Below are 23,166 nucleotides of genomic sequence, written 5' to 3'. Positions count from 1 at the left end.
ATGAGTTTCATTTTGTGGAGTGTCTTAAGTCCAGCTAGAAAATGGTTGGCTACTCACATAACATTAATGCCACTAGTGCAGTATTGGTTATAACTTTCCAAACTGTTGTAGCTTTCAAGGCTCACAGCTGGATATGACTGATGATTACTTTGTTTCCCAAATGTCATCACCACACCTTCAGGAACTATGACAACTAGTCAAAAGCATGAAGTTTCCAGGTGTGCACCAGTTTGATTCCTCTATGTTCTGTTACTCAAGCATTTGGTGTGTTTGGCAACAGGCTGTTACTTCTGGAGGGGAACCATTGGCAGTAGTATGTAATGTTTGTGGGGAGGTCTATGTGACCTCACCAATCAGCAAGGTCAAAAGAAGTATTCCATACCTGCTGTTAGGCTTTTTATTTATTTACCTGTGATATGTGGCAGGAGCATTGTTGTCCCATTAAATGATTCTATTTAAGCCCTTTTATATATGTATACATATAATGTTAAGAAGCTTCTAAAGTTTCTATTTTTTTTTCTTTCCAGAAGACTTTCAGTGTTAATTATGACTTCTCAAATCCCACTTCTGTCTTTTGGTCCATCTCCCACAACACTTAACCTTTATTGTTACGTTATCTCCAATCCCCCCTTCATACCTTGTGAATTGTATCTCTCTGTCTTTTCTTAAAAGCTGATGGCTCCCGTGGTCCCTTATTAGTTTCATGATTTCTGTGGGTAGTTACATCACCACCACCAACAAAAGCACCACAACCAACAAAAAGCATAAGAGGTCACGTAATTGCCTGTTGTCTAAGAAAGTACAAAGCTTGTTATTTATAATGAAAAACAAGAAGAGATGACACCTTGATTTGTCAACTTGGGCACACTTCACTTCTTTAAAAGAAATGCAATTTTCTTGAGTAAGTCATGAGAAGCTTGTTTAACTTGCTTGTTCCTCAGAGTATATATGAAAGGATTCAGCATGGGTGATATGGAAGAAATAAGCACTGACACACCTTTATTAATGGTTACCTCTTCTTTTGCAGATGGTTTGATGTAGATGAAGATGCAGCTGCCATAGGTGATGGAAACCACAATCATGTGTGAAGAACAGGTTGAAAAGGCTTTTCTCTTTTGTTGAAGAGAAGGGAATTTTAGAATTGTCCTTATGATGTATATGTAGGAAAAGACTACACATATAAGAGTAATGATGAAGGTCAATACTGCGGAGACTATTACCATCTGCTCAATTATCCATGTGTCTGAGCATGATATTTTCAGAATAGGATTTGCATCACATCCAAAGTGATCAATGATATTAGAATCACAGAATTCCAGACCCAAACCTAAACTAAGTGGTGGTAGAATAATCATGAATGCTGCTATCCAACAAGAAATAATCATTGTTCTACACACCTTGTTGTTCATGATGGTCATATAGTGCAAAGGTTTACATATGGCCACATAGCGATCATATGACATGGTGGCCAGAAGAAAAAATTCAGCCACCCCAAAGAGATCTGTAAAAAATATTTGAGTTGCACATGCATTGTATGTAATTGTTCTGTCTCCTGTTGAAATACTGTATAAGAATCTTGGGACACAGGCACTTGTAAATGAGATTTCTAGGAAAGAGAAATTTTGGAGGAAGAAATACATGGGAGTTTTAAGGTTGGGATCCACTGTGGTGAGGGTAATGATGGTTAAATTACCAGTTACACTCAATAGGTAGGTGACAAATAGAAAAATAAAAAGCAAGACCTGTAATTGAGGATCATCTGTGAGTCCCAGGAGGATGAATGTTGTAATTGATGTGTGGTTTCTCATTATCAACTTCAGGAATTTTCCAAACCTAAATGTTAATGTCAGAGAGACTTGACCTATAGAATTCAATGACAAAAATCATCAATGATGAGCATCTTCATAACTATTGATTCAATTCACCCAATGTCTGTGTGCTATTTTCATTAATGTGACAAATTTTAGTGAGACTATACATGCTTGCCCATATATATTCATGGTTTTAGTTAGTTGTTCAGGTGAGTGCAGTTTATAAAACATATTAGGGAGAAAATTAAAACAAAGCTGCAAAATATGCTCACTACAAACTGCACTCCTCAATTCCCTGTTTCTTCAGAGCTACATTCTGCATTAGTTAATTCTCAAACTGTTGCTATCTAGCTTCTAATCTTATTTACTTAAAATGTGCATTGCATATCTTTCTGTGATTTAACTCATTATAAACAATTAAACAAATATAAATGTTTTGATATACATCAAGCAATATTCTAACTGTACCACATATACATTACCTTACAATAACCTGCAAAGTATGGATGCCTATTATCTCCAGGTTATTTATTTTTTAAATGTATATGTGTGTGTATGTATGTATGTGTGTGTGTATGTATGTATGTGTATGTATGTATGTATGTATGTATGTATTATGTACATGCTATACTGTCTGTACATTGGAGTGAGAGGACAATTTGTGGTACTTGATTATCTACTTCTACCACGTGAGCCTCAAGTATTAAACTCAGCATTTCAGGCTTGGATACAATAACCTTTAACCTACTGAGCCATAATGTTTATTTTTTTAACTGAGCATAGTTTTTAATGCAATATATTCTGATTACAGTTTCCCAACCTCAACTCCTCCCAGATCATTCCAACTTTCTCACACGCTTAAATCCACACCCGTTTTTTCTCTCTATTGTTAGAATACAAGCAACTAAGACAATTAATAATAATAGTAAATAGTAATAATAATAATACAATAAGAAAGTAAAAACAAACAGAATAGAACAAAACAAACAAGAAAACAATCAGAAAAAAGAGACAAAGAAAGAGTACAAGAAACCTATACACACATCTTATTATCCCTAAATTCACTTGAAAGTGTGAAATCTGAGACACCAATAGGCAAAGTATGTGCCCACTCTTTCCTGGATCAGTGGAAAGCCAGTCTTCAGAGTCTTAGTATGCTTTAGTTACTGTACTCTTTTTATTGGAACATACTTGACTGAATGCTTAATTTTTACAAATTAAGTATTATGTATTGGTCATCCAAACAAAGGAAGAATTAGTCACATTTTTTTGTCTAAACCAAAATAATTGAGAAATAAAGGAAGGCACAGTTAGAAGCAATATTTGTATAACTAATGTAATAGAATAGTTATGGACAAAACTTAAATGCACACTTTTATACAATTATTTGTTCATTTCATGTTTAATATCAGGGCAGAGAGATATAAAAATGTCAAATATAGCTAATTTTTTTCTGTTTTATTCCTTAGACTGTTTAGTAATTTGATTACTTTATGTTTGAGCAATGTTTCATTCCATGAAAAGTTAGGACCAGAAGCTAGAGACTTTTTTTTTAACCATCAGTTAGACTAAGGTAAAATTTCCCCAAACATATTGCTAGAGAATATTTTCTATAAATTATGTTTTCTAACATATAAATTATGTTTTAGAGCTCAAAGTATTTTTTACATGATTATAAATAAAGTATTTTGAGATTAAGCTGTTTTACTATTCTTTTGAAACATTTCCATCAGAGAGCTATTTTAAAAAAATAATGACATATTCAACTGAATCATAGTAACTAGAATGTTTATGGACTTTAGTAAAATATTTCAGCCAAGTATGTAATATGTGGCATGTCTATCATGTCAAGCATCATTTCTTTCTCTTAGGAACCTTTAAAAAGTTTATATGAGTTTTCATGGACTCTAAATGCATTGCAGTCTGTAGAATGTAGGAAGTTATTTCCTCTATGTATCTGTACTGCTGAATCTATTAACTTAAAGTCTTGATTCATGTATGTGTAGACCTTTGAACAATGTCTTTCTAGATACCTTTTTTTTTGGCCTGAGTGAGCACTGCATTCAGATACTCCTGGCTCCACGTATACTGAGCGTCACCATTTGGATGAGTCTCCGGCCAAATAAAATAAATATAAAAAACAAAATGGGAGATAAAATGTGATAGAGCTTACATCAAATTGGGGAGTCCATTGTCATCAGAAGGTGACTGAAGCTCACACTCTGAGAACCTCTCATTCTGTTCAAATATATATATATATATATATATATATATATAATGTTTATATATTATATATATATATATTATAATATATTATATATTATAGCCATTCTTTGTCTAGCCCATGCTGACCTCAAGCTTGTTATCCTCTTGCCACTGTATCCTAAGTGATGGGAATTAAGTCCCTACATGAGGACACATCCTCCTCTTTTCACAGTCTCAACTTGCCACCCTGCTCTTTTGTTGTTCAGTTTTGTCTAGATCTAGAGACGACCTTTAAGATTTAATCATATATTTATGGCTTTTCCTGAATTCAGACTTAAACAAATGTTTAAAATTTAAGAATCCCATAATATTCATCTAAGTGATGTTTTGAGTACTTATTTTCCAGAAACTAAGAATGAATAATAAAATCTCAGTAAAATAACATTTTACTTGTGTGCATATGTTTAATTTTTAAAATCTTTTAAAATATAGATCTATGTCTGGGAGAAATTTTTGCATCTTTCTAAATCAGACATGGTAATAATTTCTAGGGTTATCCTTCCACTAAAAATTTCACATATTATTCTAGGTTGGTTCCATGAAATACTAATGCAAGTATTCAAAATTGATTGTCTAAGTCTAAAACTTTTATTAAAGGGAAAATATCTATATTTCTCACTCATCTTTTCCTGAAATTGTGTATACAAGACATACAGTAATACACTTAAATATAAGTGGAGTAAAAGTCATGTTCATCCTTACCCTTCGGCTTGAGGTCATTGCCTGACATCGGTTGACAGTTTATCTGTAGGTGCTAACACCAAGGCCCAGGTTGAACAGTGAGACCGCATCAGAGATGTAAACACTAGGTTTTCTCAGGGCTAAACTCATCCTAAAATGGTCCTTCAGTATACAATGAGCTCCTGGCACATATTTTCCTCCATGAGAGACCATTTGTCACTTAAAACACAGATGTGTTCTTACTTTCTTGTTAGCCACAATACAGTAACGCACAGCATAAATTGCTGGTTTTGTGATGAGCAATTGATTAATTAAGGATAGTTGAGTTTCTGGATACATTTAGCACTAAAGACTGTTACTATTATCTTATATATTCCAACTCTAATAGAAGACAGTGGAGGCAAGAAACAAAAGACTCCTTGGAGCCTCATATTTAAAAGTCACTTAGGAATCAAGATAATTTTTTTTGGCAATCACACCCTCACAGGCAATAACTGGGAAAAGCCCAGGGGATGAGAAAATATAACTACGTTAGACACACTGTTGGTGCTGGACAGCAGGAGTCAAACAATACTACTTAAAGTTTTTCTGTGTTGTCCATGATAATAAAACTGGCAGAAGAGGACTTTATCCTTACAAAGTAACTCATGGACATTATGAAAATTATTTAATAAAAGGAAAATAAAAATTTAAAATAAAACAGGGGTAAACTCAACAATCAGGGGAGGAAACCTGAAAAATTTGTTGGGTATCATTTTGTGTTGAAATTTATATTTTATTATCACATTTGCAATGTCTACTGTGAATTTAGACATTTGTTAGTATTTCTTATTTGCAATAAAACGTCTCAAGGTTTTGTGTGACCATTTTGGCACATGCTATAGTATACCACACCATGCGATGGTATACCACACCATGCGATGTTATACCACACCATGAGATGGTATACCACACCATGTGATGGTATACCACACAATTCAGGCATTCTTAGTTTCAGGTAGAAACATTTCATATTGTTGTGGTAGTTTTTATCAGATATGTTAAAAAAAATCTGGGAGGCCTCCATGTGGGGAAAAACTTGAGTGGGTCTGATTACCTTGGGGAGAATCTTAATGTGTTGGCTCGAGAAAAGACAGGATTTTCCTTTCTACTAGAAAGACTTATTTGAAAATGCATAGAGATAGATGATGGTAGAGTTAAGAACACACGGTTCCTCTTCCTTATTATAAATGACATCGCAGTTAGGTCTTGGGAAGGCCTGTCAATAACAAGTAGAGATCTCTGATACTCAGGAGTAAACAAGCCTCCTTCACAACAACCATCATTGGCCTGCTGAGAGACTGAGAGTGAACCAAGCAGGAACAGGGGTGCTTAGATATCTGGGCACAATCCCAGATAAATATGTACACTGTATATTCTAATGGATGAAGTTCTGCCTTCTTTTGTGTAACCCGTCTATGTACCATCACTTTCTCCCATTCTCTAAGACACATTATCATCTCATTAGTTTTGAAAAACCCCTTTGACAAAAACCCAATGTCCTTTTATAATAAAAGTTCTATAGAGCCTAGCGATGCAAGACACATATCTCAGTATAATAAAGGGAATTTACAGTAAGCACATAGCAAATACCAACTCAAACAGAGAGAAACTTACATCAATTCCACTAAATGAGGATCAAGAGAAGGATGTCTTTTTTTTCATACCTACTCAAGACAATACTTGAAGTCTTAGCTAGAACAATATGATAACTGAAGGATATCAAGGAGATACAAATAGGAAAAGAAGAATTTAAAGTATCTTTATTCAGAGATTACCATATTTTAATAATAAAAATTACCTAAAAATTCTATCGGGAAACTTCTAGAGCTGATAGACACTTTCAACAATGTAGCAGAATACAAAATTAACACACAAAATCCGTAGCTTTTCTATATACAAATGGCAAATATACTGAGAAAGAAGTCAGGAAAATAATGCCTTTCACAATAGCCTCCAAAATATCTTGGCATAACTATGACTAAGCAAGTGAAAGAATTGTATAATATTGTTTTGTTTGTCATATATATGGTCAGCAAAAATAGACAAATGGGAAAATAACATACTGAAAAGATTCTGGGTAGCAAAGGAAACAATAGAGACAAAGTCAACTCACGGGATAGAAGAAAATACTCACAAACATGGTAGGTGGACATTAATTTGCAAAATATTCAAGAAACCCTATCAATTTAAAAGGATAAAATATCCCAGTTGATAAAGCAGACAGTGGACCTGAATATACACTGAGTCATCTTGCTTGGGGACAATTTCTGTCTCTTGTCATTGGGAAAATGTGAAGCAAAAGCATGGGGGGAGGCTACAACGCTCATGCCTGAAATCTTAGTTTTGAGGAAACTGATGCTGAAGTCCCAAGTTCCAAGCCAGTCTGAAGACACAGCTTGACTCTGACTCAGTGACAGTCATGATGACAACAAAAAAATACATGGTTACCAGGAAGGTAAAACCATTCTGTCGTTACAGAGAAGAACACGACTGTTCTGGAAACATTAAAAACAGAATGACCATATGATCCAGAATTCCTACCTTGGATATATTTGTAAATGAACAGACACAATGATCTTCAATAAGCATTTTTATACTCACATATTTTTATCTTTATTTACAATAGGAAGACATATAAATAATCTGAATGTCTATCCGAAGATTTCTAATTAAAGAAGTCATCGTATAATATCAAAAAATAAGAAATAATTTAAAAGAAAATGCATGAAATACATATCATGTAGTAGAATATGATAACTGATAACTTTATGTTATCAGTAAATCTTGACACATGCAACACATAAACGAACTTGGAAGACACTTCTAAGCCAAACAATCAGATCACAGAATGACAAATAATAGAGGAGTCATTGATCCTTATCTATTATGAATAACGTCATACTAAACACATGTACAGGTATTTCTTTGGAGTATGCTTTAGATATATAGCAAGCGATATACCAAAGAAGAAGTATCTAAAAAAATTTAAGTATAAAATTTATGTTCACAGAAGCAAATTTTTCAGGAAGTTTTATAAAAAAAGTCAACATTAAAAGACTACTCTATTGTTGTGTATTCTATTTTCCTTGTAACTATAAAGTAAAAAAGAATGTACTGAACCTTAAAAGTCATTTCAGTTTCCCTTATATGCATTTAAATATTAGTCCTTAACATATATATTAAATGAAGAAATATAAAAATAATTACAATTTTTGAAAAAGATTTTTAATGGTTGTGGCATAAAGTAATAATGAGATGTGTTTAGGTAAAAAAATTTCAATGAGGAATAATGCAGTTGAGCAACAGGATGAATGGAAACTTGCTTGGTGTACATATTGGGTAAGTTGTGTATGAAGAATTTCTTAAATAATAGCTTTTGAAAAGACAGAGATATAAGAATTAGTGGGAACAGGAGGCTCTGTGGAAATGAACTTAGCTGAGGAGACAGGAGGGAATACAGAGGATTCTTGTGGTGAAGTTATTCCTCCAGGGGATGTCTGTGAAGTAGAAGTCTGTTGGAAAGATCACCTGGAAAAAGGTTTCCCAAACACCAGACATCCTAAGTCCTAAGCTGTCTTCCCTTCACAGTGGTGTAGTCGGAGGGAAATTGTGTGACTATTTCACCGATATATTCTTCCTCTTGAAGGGAACCCCAGAATAAATGTATCACTAAATTTTACACAAGCAGAAGAAAGATGTAACCAAAAGTAGATGTCTAGGGGCCCATTGGAGGTCAAGTTTAAAGACATCTGCCTTCATGACTTACATGATTCTCTGGAAAATTGCCCATGGTACAGAAAAATCTAGAGAATATTCATTTCCCAAGTTAGGGATCTCTTCCATTCTGTTGTTTCTTAGTATCCACCCCCCACTCTAAGAGAATATCTGGGGTATGGAAACAGAGCTAAGATGCATATTTGTTTTTCAGTTTCAGCACTTTCTGCAGGAGGACTTACTTGTTTGAGGTTTCTTTAAGCATTCTGTTAGGCTGAAGTTTAAGTTGGATACCTGAACGCTGGGAGGAGGAGCAGTGAAGGAGAGGAGCACCTCAGTTGCCTCCGGGTTAGGGAACCCACCTCCTCAGCATGTGTTTTAGGGCTTCTGTCACCTCCTTGTTACGGAGGGTGTAGATGATAGGGTTGAACATGGGTGTGACAACCGTGTAGAAGAGACTAAGGATCCGGTCTGTGGTGACAGAAGAGCCCGCTTGGGGCCTGATGTATGTGATACTGGCCGTCCCAAAGAAGAGGGAGACCACAAGCAAGTGGGAGGAGCAGGTAGAGAAGACCTTGTGACGGCTCTGGGTGGAAGCCATTGCCAGGATGGCTCTCAGGATGCGGGCGTAAGAAGTGACGATCAGAGAGAAGGGAATCATGATGAAGACCACAGTGGCTGTCATCACAGAGATTTCGCTCCTGTGCTTCCCAGCACTCGCCAGCCTCAGTACCGGGAGGATGTCACACAGAAAGTGTGGGATGATGGGGCGTCTGGGGAAAGGCAGAGTGAAGATGAGGGAGGAGTGAGTAGTAGCTGTGATGATGCCCATGATCCATGAGGTTCCCACCATGGCTGCACAGGCCCGCGGGTTCATTAGGGTGGAATAGTGTAGAGGCTGACAAATGGCCGCATAACGGTCATAGGCCATGGCTGTGAGCAGGCAGCACTCTGAGATGCCCAGGACAATGAAGAAATACATCTGGGCCGCACAGCCCCAGAAGGAAATGGTCTGGGGGCGAGAAGTGGTCAGATCAGCCAGGGTTCTGGGCACAATGTCAGTGGTGTAGAGAAATTCCACAACCGAGAGATGGCGTAGGAAGAAGTACATGGGCGAGTGCAGCCCAGGGCTAGCTTGTGTAAGAAAGATGATCACTGAGTTACCCAGCAAAGTTATCAGGTAGACCAGAAGCACCAACGAGAACAGTGGCTGTTGAAGGGCTCTGAGGTCAGAGAACCCCAGTAGGAGGAACTCAGATGTCATAGTTTGGTTTTCCTCGGCCATCACTCTAGGGCACAACTTTACACAGCTAAGAAAGAGAAATATGTTTGAAATAACCAACATTTCTGTAATACAGTAAAACACTTTCCACACAGTTCCTTTGCAAATCAAGACAGCTGGTGTCTTTTGTTTTTAGATGTGCCATGGATCTCAGAGATTAAACTCAACTGAACTAGTAATGAGGAAATAGCAAGGCTGTGATTTTGTCCAGGCTTTGGAGACAAAGCCTGTGTATCTACCATGGTCACTTTCTCTGTTTCACCTTCCAGATGGAGAGACCCAGCTTTGGGCTTTAAGTGAAGCAGTTATACCCTTTGTACTCAACACACTGAAACGGAAACTCAATTGGCCACAATAGGGACTGTCCCAAGGTAGAGTCTGGTGATCATCACAATGTGCCTAGGATTTAGGATGCCCCATAGTAATGTGATTATTTGCTACATCACAGCATAGACACATCATAATTAGGTCATCTGGCACCTTCTCTGATTCCTTTCTTTTCATCTGTGTCCTTGTGATCAGCTATACGTGTTACACTGTGCTAGAACAGTCTATGTGGGTGAAAATTCCCCTTCTCCTTCAAGCTTCAGTTCAGTGCCCATGGAGCGTGTCTATTCTACTTAGAAATACTTATCTATGTCATTTCAGCATCATAAAAACATTCAAGGTTAAATATGTCTATGAACAGCATTAACATTTTATGTAAAACATTTTTGAAAGGTGTTGTTTGTTGTGTCTGAACAGTAGTGGTGACAGGGAACTCACTGTGGGCTGAGACAGTTCCTTCCAACATTGGCCGCTTCTGGCTACAGGAAAAGTCTTAATTAAGTGTATTTGGACATATATGTCGTGGATTGTTGAGGACCAGGAAGTCCTCAACTATTAATTTTCGAAGAGAACATTTTTATTCACTCTCTCATGAGATACATATGCCGCAGACACGGGACTTCATAGTGTTCCTTCCAGTGTGAGATGCTGCAGGATGTGAGGGGAGGAGATGCTAACATTCCCAGGTGCTTCATTGCTACAATTTACTCTGACTGAGGCTTAATTTTCATCAAAGCATGGATACCGCACAGTATATAACCTTCCTTTCCTCTGTTCTGAAGATGGGGGAATGGAATTACAAACAGCCTTAGTAACTTCCCCCAAGCCATGGACCTAGAAAGTGACACTGGGCTCAAGTCCAAGTTTCTCTAACTCTAGAATCTGTGTCCATAGTCACTGAGTTATAAAGAGCCCCAGTTACATAGATGGGAACACATGCAAAGAAAGACAACATGACTAATTAAAAGTTAGGTAACTAGTTAAGAAAAGAGGACATTATGTCTTTAGTTTCCAGAAGCTGTAGGTCCAAAGATTTACCAACCATTCATTCTCTATGGTCATATCCTATATGAGTTTAGTCTAACCATTTGCTTACTTACTTTCTTACTTAGAAGGTTTCAGTTTTTGTCATTGCTCAAGTATCTGACCTTCACTGCCCTTTGTCTTTTGCCATTTTTTTTTTTGCCTGAAACTTACTTTTAGCGATCTCAACATGTTGGAAAGTCTAAGGTCTCTCAGTTGTCTGCATACAAACATGAGCACTAATCTAATTGTCATTGTAGAAAAGGAACTAGAGCCCTAAGATTGAAACTACCCACCTAAGATCAGGTAGTGGGAAGCAGAGCCGGAACTACTTAAATATACTTCAATCTATATTTAAGCCATTTACTTTGGAGAAATGAACTTGCATTGAGTAAATTTGAACAGAAGTGTCTAACCTCAGTGGTCACAGATTCTTCCAGTGCCCATTTCCGCTTAGTTAATATGTTTTAAAAAGTCTCAAGTGTTATTTTTTCAATTAGAATATTTAAAAAATATGTGTAATAAAGAAATTTGTGATTTTGATCACCTTTGCTGGATTCCTTCCTTCCCTGTAAATTGCACTCAAGCATTTGTTTCACCGAACATCTATCGTGTATGCTTGTAACTATAGAATGTATCATATTTTGCCTTTTGCCAATCACTTCAATATTTTTTGTAATGATTTTTACACAGAAAAAAAATCACATAGTGATCCAATGGTCCTTGAAAGCAAAGCAAAGCAAAGCAAAGCAAAACAAAACACAAACACAAACAATAAAAACATCAGTTCTTGTAGTAATCTATGATTTTCTCTAGTTACAAAAAACTCAATGTATACATTTTTAATAAGCCATTCCATTTTGTGACTATTATCTGTGATGCAAACAATATCTTTGTGGATATCTCTATTTATTTTTGTTCCATATTTTCCTGGGTAAATACGTCCAGAAATGGAAGTATTGGTTGTGTAGACATTTTTTGTGTCCTGTTGTGTTATATGTTTTTTAAAATCTCCTGAAGAATTGCTGAAAGCATCCCAATCTTCCTTTCCAAGGACAGCTAAGGAAACCCGTCTGTTCTCCCTTCCATTTCCGTGTTGCCATGGCCACACTGTGATCATCTCTTCACTCAATCCTCTGACTAAACTTTTCTTCAATATGTCATCTAAGAGGTGGATCTTCAGCACTCCTTCCTTACATCTCTCCTCCCCTTACTGCTTCTATTCTGACTATTTACTTCTCTCTGTAGCTTGCTTTGTCATCCATTTGTCTAACTTAGTTGGGACTGTGTTCACAAAGAAGCTGGCATTGAAGCTACTTTTCAAAACTTACCACAGAAGCCCAGATGTGACAAAGAATCACCATACTCTGAGCCACAGACAGGGGTGAGGATTTTTAAAATTTACCTGTTTATTTTGGCTTTAAAGAGAAGGTCTTACTATGCATCCCATGAACTCACAAGACTCTTATCTGAGGTTTAAATTTTTATTTTCACTTCTGGTAGACATAAAGTGTACCTCTTTAATTCTCATATTTCAGGACTGCTGTCACAGTTGTCCTTATCTGCAACTGATCTACTGAATTTCTCATCTTGCAAAACTAAAGCTCTGTACCCATTCAACAATACCCCACGGCTGGTTCCCCTGCATCTCCAACAAAAATCTCATTGACACAAACAGCCAGATACGTTGATCAGCTATTGCAAATTCAGGTGGAGACACAGGTGGTGCCACTAACAGACAGCGATGTGTCTGGCTCTCTGGATACCTGGTAGAATGTAGGGGCTGCTATATTCTTAGAGGGTGAATATAGCAAAAAACAACTCTTGAGCGATAGACTGGGTGTCTTGTGTACAAAGAAAATGGGGATTCTGGAGAATAGTTGGGAATGTGGGAGAGAAAACGGTGATGGCCCTTATGGGTCAGTGAGGGCAGGGAGCACCGCAAGACATTCTTCTTTGGTCTGTCAAGTTTTGACTTCATTTTTTTTGCCTAAAGTATCAATAGGAACTGTGTCTGTGAAGTAAAACTTGCGTGTATGCATGTGTGTATGTGCATTGTGTGTGTGTGTGTGTGTGTGTCTGTGAGTGCACACTCATCAGGGCAGATGTAGGACAGCAAAATAGAATACAGGCAGCTCTTTCTGTTAACCCTGAGAGGGAGATTGAATATGGAATTCTGATTACCACTTGTCAGGTCCTGTGGAAATTCTCACACCCATATCCAGTCTTTGTTTCACCATACACAACACAAATATACACAGCATATAGTCACAACACATCACCTGGCACATCTTCCCAACAATAGTGTATTGGCTTACCGTACACATCAAAGGTTGCATTGTCTGTTTATGTACATCGGCTTATATATACCTTGGCATATATTTACATGTCATGTGCAATTTTATCTGGAAGAAATTCCCCACTGTTTCCTAGATCCTTTTGAGATTTTCTCCTCATAAAGATGTGAAATCTGGGTTATACATCTGTAAAGAAAACGTCAAAACTCAGAAACCTTCTCCACGATTCTTTTCTCCTGTGCCCAGGAACAGGTATTGGTCCCCCAGACACAGAATTCTTAGATCCACGTGGGTTCCGCTCTGGCCTTTGCCTTCTCTTTCTGTTTCTGGCAGAGTCCAGCTTTACCAGACGAAGTGTGTACTGCATTGTGTGTGGTCCTTACCCAGGGGATGTGAAAGTGGTCACCTGGTCAGGGCAAGAGATGCTAGTCACAGGAGTGGCTATCCTCCTCCTCCTCCTTGAAAGTCAGCAGCTGCGGTGTCCACAACTATTTTGAGATTAGTACAGTGTCTTTATCTCCAGGGGACTTTGGAGGCACTGAGCTATGGTAGTGTTATTGGGTGAGATAATTGTTGCTGTCTCTCCAATGTCCGTTATATCTATCTTCTTTTTCCTAAAATAAAAGCTAATGGCTCTCCCTGCTCTATTATCTCCTGTTCCCTCTCCTGGATGCCATGACCTTCTCTTTGTCACAGATGACATGAGGCTTGAGGGCCTCCCTGCCTCATGTGTAGACTCTCCCCTGGGACTTTAATTCCTGTGTATGAAATCTCATATCCCTGATAAATAAAGATACTTCTGGCAGATAGTCATAGTTAATGACTAAATCTTAACTTAGTCGTATTGTTTTTCCTGCTTGGTTTGCTTTGCAAATAAAAGTGTTCTAGTGAGCTCATTGCTTGTGTGGTTACTTTAGGGATTTATTTAAGAAGGACTGGGATTCTGACAAACCATTTCTCTCATATTAGTCCAGTTGTACCGAGTAGGAGCTCAGAGTTCAGCCTTCTAAATATTATTAGTCTGGGGAAGGAGGAGTAGATGGCGGAAGTTGGAGAGTCTGGGAGTAGAATAAAGAACACCTCTGTGTGTCTGATACAACCTGGCCTTTCCCTCAATCCCTGATGCCCACTAGTTGATACTTGTCCCACTTCTCTCTTTCTTCATCTGTCCTTACCACACCACTCTTACTGAAATCACAACCAGCCCCTCATTTCTCAATCCAATGGGGAATCTTCTTTTTCCTTTCTTAATTTTAAAAATGTATTCTTCTCATACAATCATCACCACCACAGCTCTATCCATACATGACTTTTCTTTTTAAAGTTTTTATTTTTGAAATTATAATTTAATTGCATTTGTCCATTCCATTTCCTCTGTTCAGATCCTTCTATATACTCCTCCCAACTCTCCTTCAGATTAATGTCCTCTTTCTTAACTAATTGTTATTACATGCACATATAAATTTCATTACTGAAGTCTCAACTGAAATTTTACTTTTTTAGAAAGACCTTGAACACACTAAGACTACCTTAATCTCATAATGTGTGAAAATATTCACACATCTCCAAGAGAATAGCCATGCTTGCTTTTGATTTGGGTTCTCACTTCAGCTTTTTTTTCCACTAAAAAAAGACAGAGAAGGTTTTGCTTTGGTTGTAGAGACTGTTTGAGGGTTGGAAGAGATTGGTATATAGAGATAGTGTTTTGGCATAAATTGCAGATCCCTCATTAAATTCCATTTCAACTCACACTACTTGCCTTCCTTTATGTCTTCTGGAGTATAGAAAGCTAAGCAGCACATCTTCCAAGCTTGTTCATAGCTCAGGTTTGGCACATGGCACAGCTTTTGCCAAGCTTCAAGCTCCTGCAGGAGGAATGGAAAGCAGAGAGTGAGGCAAAGCTTCTCCTGGTTTATGCTCTTCTCCTCTGTAAGTTTAGCTCTGATTTTTCTGGTGACAGAGCTCTCAGCACATGGATGAAAACACAGGATATAGTGCATACATTTTTTCTAGGCATGCGTAAAGATGGCAGTCACGTGGCTTTAGAGATGGCAAAAAATCTGTCAAAGAATTTTGAGACCCATTAAAACAAGTTTAATGAGAAAAATTTTTCTCATATACTTCTCCTTTCTCTCTTTTAAAAATTCATGACCTCTTTTTTATTATAATCAAGTATATTCATAAATATAACCTGCTTGGTCTGTGTAATATTACTTGTATGGATGTTTTCAGGGCTGACCGTTGGGTGATAAACTGGTTTGCTCTTCCCTGGAGAAGACTATTTTTTCCCTTCTCAGCATTCCTCATTTGCCTGCATCCCATGTGTAGGGTTGAGACCTCATGCTCTTTCCCTGTCTACTTAGACATGTCTATTGTCCTTGCCCAACTCAGGTTTGGGCAGTCATTGGGTGAGACTCTATGTGTGTCAATTCTAACATTACCAGGAGTCATAGTCCTGCAGCAAACTCCCTGATCCTCTGGCTCTTAAAACCTCACTACTCTCTCTTCCATGTGTTCTCTGAGCCTTAATATAGGAGTGTTTTATAGTATCCATTGGCACTGGGCTCAAGATATACTCCTTAATTAGTTGTGCTTTTCTGTAATGGTCTTCATCTGTTGCAAAGAGAAGTTTTCTTTCTTTTTTAAATTGATTTTATTGAGCTATACATTTTTCTCTGCTCCTCTCCCTTCTTTTTCCCACCAACCCTCTCCCATGGTCCCTATGCTCCCAATTTACTCAGGAGAGCTTGTCTTTTTCTACTTCTCATGTAGATTAGATCAGTGTATGTCTCTCTTAGGGTCCTCATTGTTGTCTAGGTTCTCTGGGATTGTGAATTGTAGGCTGGTTTTCTTTGCTTTATGTCTAAAATCCACTTATGAGTGAGTACATATGATATTTGTCTTTCTGGGTCTGGGTTACCTCACTCTATGATATTTTCTAGATCCATCCATTTGCCTGCAAATTTCAAGATGTAATTATTATTTTTTTTGCTGTGTAATACTCTATTGTATAAATGTACCACATTTTCCTTATCCATTCTTTAGTCGAGAGGCATTTAGGTTGTTTTCAGGTTCTGGATATGACAAATAATGCTGCTATGAACATAGTTGAGCACATGCCCTCATGGTATGATTTAGCATCCTTTGGGTATATACCCAAAAGTGGTATTGCTGGGTCTTGAGTAAGGTTGTTTTTTTTAATTTTCTGAGAACTTGCCATACTGACATCCAAAGAGGCTCTACCTTTGCACTTCCACCAGCAATGCAGGAGTGTTCCCTTTACCCCACATCCTCTCTAGCATAAGTTGTCAACAGTGTTTTTGATCTTGGCCATTGTAATAAGATGGAATCACAAAGAGAAGTTTTCTTGACAAGGTTTGAGGGCTTCTCATATCTGTGGGGTCAAGGACAAATGTTTAGATTGTTGTTAGGGATTACACTGGTAAACCAGTGTAAGTCGTGGTTGTAGGTTTTCCTTCAAGATCCATGATTACACTACTGTGAATACTTGGCTAGGTTTCTAGTACTGGACATCATTTCCTCTTTTAGAGCAGTCTTAAGTTCAAAGAGAAAGCTGTTTGTTCCCATCAAGGTATGTGTGTCAGTACTGCACAATTAGGCTTATGGTACCATGATGGTAGTTACTGTAGTTTGTAGGCATAATAACTGGGCAGGACTCTTGGTTGCCTCTCTCCTCTGGAATCTTACATGGTGCCTTCAGCTACCCTGAAAGCTAGTCCTCAGGAAGGAGGCATTCAGGTCAGTTTTAGCTGGGGCTTCTCTCTGAGGTGCATGGTACCTTTAACAATAAGGACTTACCTTCCATCTCCTGGGGGATAACCCTGGGCAACTGAAAGAGCTTGTAATCTCTTTGGAAACTTTCGGACAACCCTGAGTAACAACTCAAAAGATAGCTTCTCATATCTGGTGTTGTGGTTTTCCTATGGTGGAGAGTATGACAGCCTGCAGGCAGATATGGTGCTGGCTACATCTTCATCAGAAGGCAATGAGAAGTATACTGTGTCTCTGGGTGGTGTCTTGAGCATATATGATATCTCAAAGCCTGTCTTCACAGTGACACTCTTCCTCCAATAAGGCCGTACACGCTCCAACAAAGCCACACTTCCTACTAGTGCCACTTCTATGAACTCATGGGTGCCAATTCCATTCAAAAACTACAGTTCCTACAGGTTTTGTAGTTGCTTCATGATATGTACTCACATTTTGAAAATTTGGAGATGGGGGATCTGATGAAGGAGAACATGTGATATTTATCTTCCTGGGTCTGGCTTTGCCTCATTTAATATGACCTTTTCTGATCCCACCCATTTATTTATAAGCAAATGGCTTTACATAGTGTATGTCTACTACATTTTCATCATATACTCACCAACTGAAGAACATTTTTATTTTTTATGTTTTATGAATAGAGCAGCAATGCGCATGGCTGAACAAGTATCTGTGGAGTAGGATACAGAGTCCTTTGGGTATATGCCAAGAAGTAGAATAGCTATACCAGATGAAGGCCAATTTTTCCCAAAAATAAGACCAAAGAAGATGCCAGATCCAGTATTTGAATAAATCACAAAATCGAAACATAAGAAACATGGAAATGCAAAGCCAACAATGAAAGAAAAGGAGATCATGAATTTGGAAGAGAGGAAAAAGGTACAAGGAAAGTGTTGGAGGAGAGAAAGTAAAGGGAAAATTATGTAATTAAACTATAATCTCAAAAATAAAATAATATAATTAAAAAAAATAGAACTCGAGAGAACCCAAGATGAGTCAAATATTTTTGCATGCAACATCAGGTATTCCATCATGTTCTTCATGGTTTTTATCATCCACTCACTAATTCTAACCTATTTTCAAAAGGATATTCTGCCAAATTTTTCTTTTTTTGTTCAGCCTGGAAAACTGACTCCATGGCTTCCCTTTAATTCCTGAGCTGCTGAAGGCTAGTCCCTCCAGCAGCAATGACCATGCAGGCTGGTGCTGAGCCTAAGTTTGTCGTGAGACAGTGGTCTGTGTTAGCTGCATTTACTTTAGAAGCTACCTGTACTGTGTACTAGTCACCCTGATGAGTGTGACTTCTGGGCTAGGCAGGTTCTCACTCATAGAGACTGTCCGATTGTGTATGTGGAATGGCTAAGATCCATCTGATGGAGTGCATTGGAGAGTGGGGGAGGCAAACAGAGAACTGAGATCTGCCCTGGAGCAGGTGAACTGATGGAACTCAGAACTCCTCCTGTTCTTCTCAGATTTTTCCCAGTAGTGGACCTCCCTACACTAGGCAGGAGGCTACAGAAATGAAATGACCTCCTGGATATGGGCTCACAGGTTTCAGTGCCAGCAGTGAGCTATACATGCAAGACATAGCTCTAGAGACTGAGAATTCTAGATGGCCATGGCCTTAGGGCTGTTAGTCTTCATCATTATTCTCATGTGATGGGGTTTTCTCTTCTTTCCAGAGGGCAGAGCCACGGGCTACCTCACTCTTCAAAGTTTGAACCTGTGTTGCTGTAACTTCCCAGTTCTGACCTTCCACTGCCCACTGTCGTCTCTCATAGATTGTGGAACGGTGTCCCGGGGGTTATTGAACTTGTGATTACCTTTTCAGAGAAGCCCCATTCAAGATGGTACTCTGCTGTAGAACATTATTTTAAGATGTGTTCCATTTGTTTATGCTGTAGAATGTTTGTTTAATGATGCAAAGATGTGTTGCATTCTTTTATGTTGCATTTGTTTAACTCTGCAAAGCTGTGATACTTTGCCTATCTAAAACACCTGATTGGTCTAATAAAGAGCTGAGCAGCCAATAGCAAGGCAGGAGAAAGGATAGGTGGGGCTGGAAGGCAGAGAGGATAAATAGGAGAAGAAATCTGGGAAGATAATATAGAGGAGTAAGAAAAGGAGGTGAGGAGGCCATCACTCCAGCCACCCAGCTACACAGCAATGGAGTAAGAAAGAAAGGTATACAGAAATGGAGGAAGACAAAAGCCCAGAGGCAAAAGGTAGTTGGGATAATTTAGGAAAATTATCCTAAAATAAACAAGCCAAGCTAAGGCTGGACATTCATAACTAGGAATAAGCCTCTGTGTGTGATTTATTTGGGAGCTGGGTTGTGGACCCCCAAAGAGCCAAGAAAGCCTAAAGACTTAAAAACAACCAATTGCAGCATTCACTATAGCCCACCTAGATGTGGAAAGTGATGAAATGATTTTCTTATGCATTGAAAGTCTACCACTTAAGAGAAGCCTGTCATAGTAAACCCGTTCACTGTATTCAAGGTTTGTGAAGACTGGGCTTGTCTTATGTATCTTTTCTTTTTGAAAGCAAGTACCATGTACAACCTCAAAATGCTTGACATCCATGAAAGAGTTGAACATAAAATGAGTTTATAGATAGTATAAAAACATCAAGTCTATAAAATTGATTTGAATGTACAAAACTGTACTAGAAAGGAATTTTAGAGTGAGTGTAAAGTGTTAAAACAGGGCACTTACTATGAACTGCACTCATCACTCCTTCTATACACTATAAAACTTTCTTTGGTAAGCATCTACCACTTACCAACTTACTAGGCCATTTCTTTTTTATTACATCTGTTTAATGTGGGTAACTTATTCCCACAAGCAAGCTCTATGTGTTCATAAATTTTGGTGTTTATTAATTTGCGTATATATACCCATCATCTAGAAAGTACTTTTATCCATTTATGGTATGTTTGTAATTTCTTTTTTTTTCAAGACAGGTTTTTTTTTGTAGCTTTGGAGCCTGACCTGGAACTAGCTCTTGTAGACCAGACTGGCCTCAACTCACAGAGATCCACCTGCCTCTGTCTCCCGAGTGCTGAGATTAAAGGCGTGCACCACCACCGCCCGGCTGTTTGTGATTTTTATAATGATTGGTGTTTGTAGAATGACACCAGTTTTTGGTGAAGTTGTTATATGTTTAAGCTGCTGGTTCCTTAAGAAGTAAACAAAGGGACTCTGCATGGGAGCAATGGAGTCTCACTTTCTTTAGCAGATCTTTCTGCACACATAAAAGTGCAGCTTCTGTATGAAATGGAAACCACAATCATGTGGAAAAGGCCTTTCTCCTTTGTTGTGCAGACTACCTGCAGAACTGTTCTAAGGATGAGTGTGTAGGAGAAAATCACCAAAGCCAAAGTTACTATGAGAGTGAACACTGCTAAGAAAAATGCCGTCAGTGCTGGAATCTCTGTATCTGTGCAATCGACCTGCAGCATGCAAGAAGAGTCTCAGGTGAAGTGATTGATGATGTAAGAGTCACAGAATTCCAGCTGGAGGTCCTATGATCACTGAGGAAATCAGCTGACCAGGAGGCAATTACGAGTCAACTGCAGACTTTGTTGCTAATGGTAGTTGTATAGTTCAGAGGCTTGCAGATGGCCACATAATGATCATAGGACACTGCAGCCTGTAGAAAAAACTCTGTCACTTCCAGAAGGATCAAAAAATTGCTTGTGCCCTGTAAGCATTATAGGAAATAGCTGTGTTCCCTGTAGCAATGCTGGTTAGAAATCTTGGAATGCAGACTGTTGTAAATGAGATTTCTAAGAAAGAGAAATTTCTGAGAAAGAAATACATGGGAGTTTTCAGTGAACATTTGACAGTGTCAGTGTAATGATGGTCATGTTTCCACTTACAATCTGTAGGTGTGTTACCAGGAAAAAGGAGAATATCACAACTGATAACTCTCAATCATCATGATCATTATCCCCAACTGTGCCCAACTGCCCTGAGGACAGGGGTTTAATGAACACAGAATACTATAACACAGACTCTGGGAGTTGGTGAGCAAAACTCAGTTTATAACAAAAGGGGTAAAGTTATATAGACAGAAATAATGGTGATTGGAAGTTCTGCTCCCATCTGTCATGGTGTTGTGAAATAGGCTCTGGGTTTGTGTTAGTTGTTGTTGGCCTCTGGACAGTTTATGAGACTACCTTTGTGGGAGCGTCTTAGTTTTGTGGGAGTATTTTTACCATGTGCACTTGCTTTTTGCTTTGTTGGCATATGCCTGCTAAAAGTCATCTGTAATTCCATGCCAATATGCTGTATTTGCTATGGCTAAGCTCTGGATTCTGATAGGTCTGAGGATAAAAAACTGGAATCTACTGATAGTATTTCAAATATGTGGATTGTGTTTTTACTCTGGACAAGGCAACCCAGCATTAGGAACAGGTATCCAAATTCCAGCCAAAACATCAGGGACAGGCCCCATTCCCACTTCTAGGAGTACCACAAGTAGACCAAGCCACACAACCATCATACACAGACAGAGGGCCTAAGAAGGTCCCATGCAAGCCCTCTAGCCATTGGTCCATGGTCGATGAGCTCTATGAGCAGGCCAGTTGCTTCTGTGGGTTCCTTTGTGATGACCCTGACTCCCTTTCTCATACAATCCTTTTTCACTCTCCTCAAGAGGATTTCACAGGCTCAGTCCAATGCTTGGATGTGGATCTCTGCATCTGCTTCCACTAGTTATGGACGAAGGCTCTCTGATGACAATTAGGGTAGTCTAATCAGTTTACAGTAGATAACCACCTCAGACTGCCTATCCACTATTGCTAGAAGTCTTAGCTGGGGGTTATCCTTGTAGATGTGTGGGAGTTTCCCTTGCACCAGGTGTCTACCTGACCTGAAATGCTCCCCCAATCAAGATATCTATTTCATTACTTTCCCATCTATTGTGTCCCGCAACCTGATCCCTCATGTTCCCATCCCTACGAACCCCAGTCTACCCAGGAGATTTCTTCTATTTCCCCTTACCAAGAAAATACATGTTTATTCCTCTGGGCCCTTCTTGTTACCTAATCTCTGTGGGGCTGTGATATGTAGTAACATGGTTATCTTTTACTTTACAGCTAATATCCACTTATGAGTGAGTACATACCATGTTTGTCTCTCTGGGTCTGGGTTACCTCACTCAGGATGGTTTTTTTTTTTTTACTAGTTTCATCCACTTGACTTCAAGTTTCCTGATGACATTATTTTTAACAGTTGAGTAATACTCCATTATGAAAATGTACCACATTTTCTTCCTTCCTTCCTTCCTTCCTTCCTTCCTTCCTTCCTTTTTTACTTTTTTGGTTTTTCAAGACAAAATTTCACTGTTTAGCTCTGGCTGTCCTGGAACTCACTTTGTAGACCAGGTTGGCCTTGAACTCACAGAGATCTACCTGCTTCTGCCTTCCGAGTACTGGGATTAAAGGCGTGCACCACAACCTCCTGGCTAAGTAACACATTTTCTTTATCCATTCTTTGGTTGAGAGGCATCTAGGCTATTTTCAGGTTCTGGCTATTATGAATAATGTTGCTATGAATATAGCTGAGCAAGTGTTCTTGTGGTATAATTGAGCTTCCCCTGGGTATATGCTCAAGAGTGATATAGCTGGGTCTTGAGGTAGATTGATTCCCAATTTTCTGAGAAATGACCATATTGATTTCCAAAGTGGTTGTACAAGTTTGCACTTCTACCAGCAGTAGGGGAATGTTCCTCTTGTTCCACATCCTCTCTAGCATAACAGAAAGCACTCTGTAAAGTTTTTTTTAAAGCTAACTAGGAAAATGTTCTCTCTCGTGAGGCTGGTGGTGTATATATCTAAACTATGTTGCAACAAATTGAGAACTATCTAGGCAGAAACACAAAGGCAAGAGTTGACAGAATGTCTCTACTACATAATAAAAATAGTTGA

The 23,166-nt window shown here is 38.4% G+C and overlaps 2 protein-coding genes and 1 pseudogene across 2 annotated transcripts; all 3 read right to left on the bottom strand.

Moving 5' to 3' along the window:
- Positions 1–869: 869 nt before the first annotated feature.
- LOC101986361 (olfactory receptor 6C68-like) lies at positions 870–1,808 on the bottom strand. The gene has a single exon (XM_005372167.2). It carries the CDS (start codon positions 1,806–1,808, stop codon positions 870–872), a length of 939 nt encoding a protein of 312 aa, XP_005372224.1.
- A 7,054-nt stretch (positions 1,809–8,862) lies between these two features.
- Positions 8,863–9,798, bottom strand: LOC101986080 (olfactory receptor 10P1). Its single transcript, XM_005372166.1, has one exon. The coding sequence runs from the start codon at positions 9,796–9,798 to the stop codon at positions 8,863–8,865; it is 936 nt and encodes a 311-aa protein (XP_005372223.1).
- Positions 9,799–18,823: 9,025 nt separating this feature from the next.
- On the bottom strand, positions 18,824–21,206 carry LOC106144494 (annotated as a pseudogene).
- Between the last annotated feature and the right edge of the window lie 1,960 nt (positions 21,207–23,166).

This window comes from Microtus ochrogaster, unplaced genomic scaffold (assembly GCF_000317375.1).
Source record: "Microtus ochrogaster isolate Prairie Vole_2 unplaced genomic scaffold, MicOch1.0 UNK223, whole genome shotgun sequence".
NCBI lineage: Eukaryota > Metazoa > Chordata > Mammalia > Rodentia > Cricetidae > Microtus > Microtus ochrogaster.
This window is presented reverse-complemented; position numbering and strand designations above follow the sequence as displayed.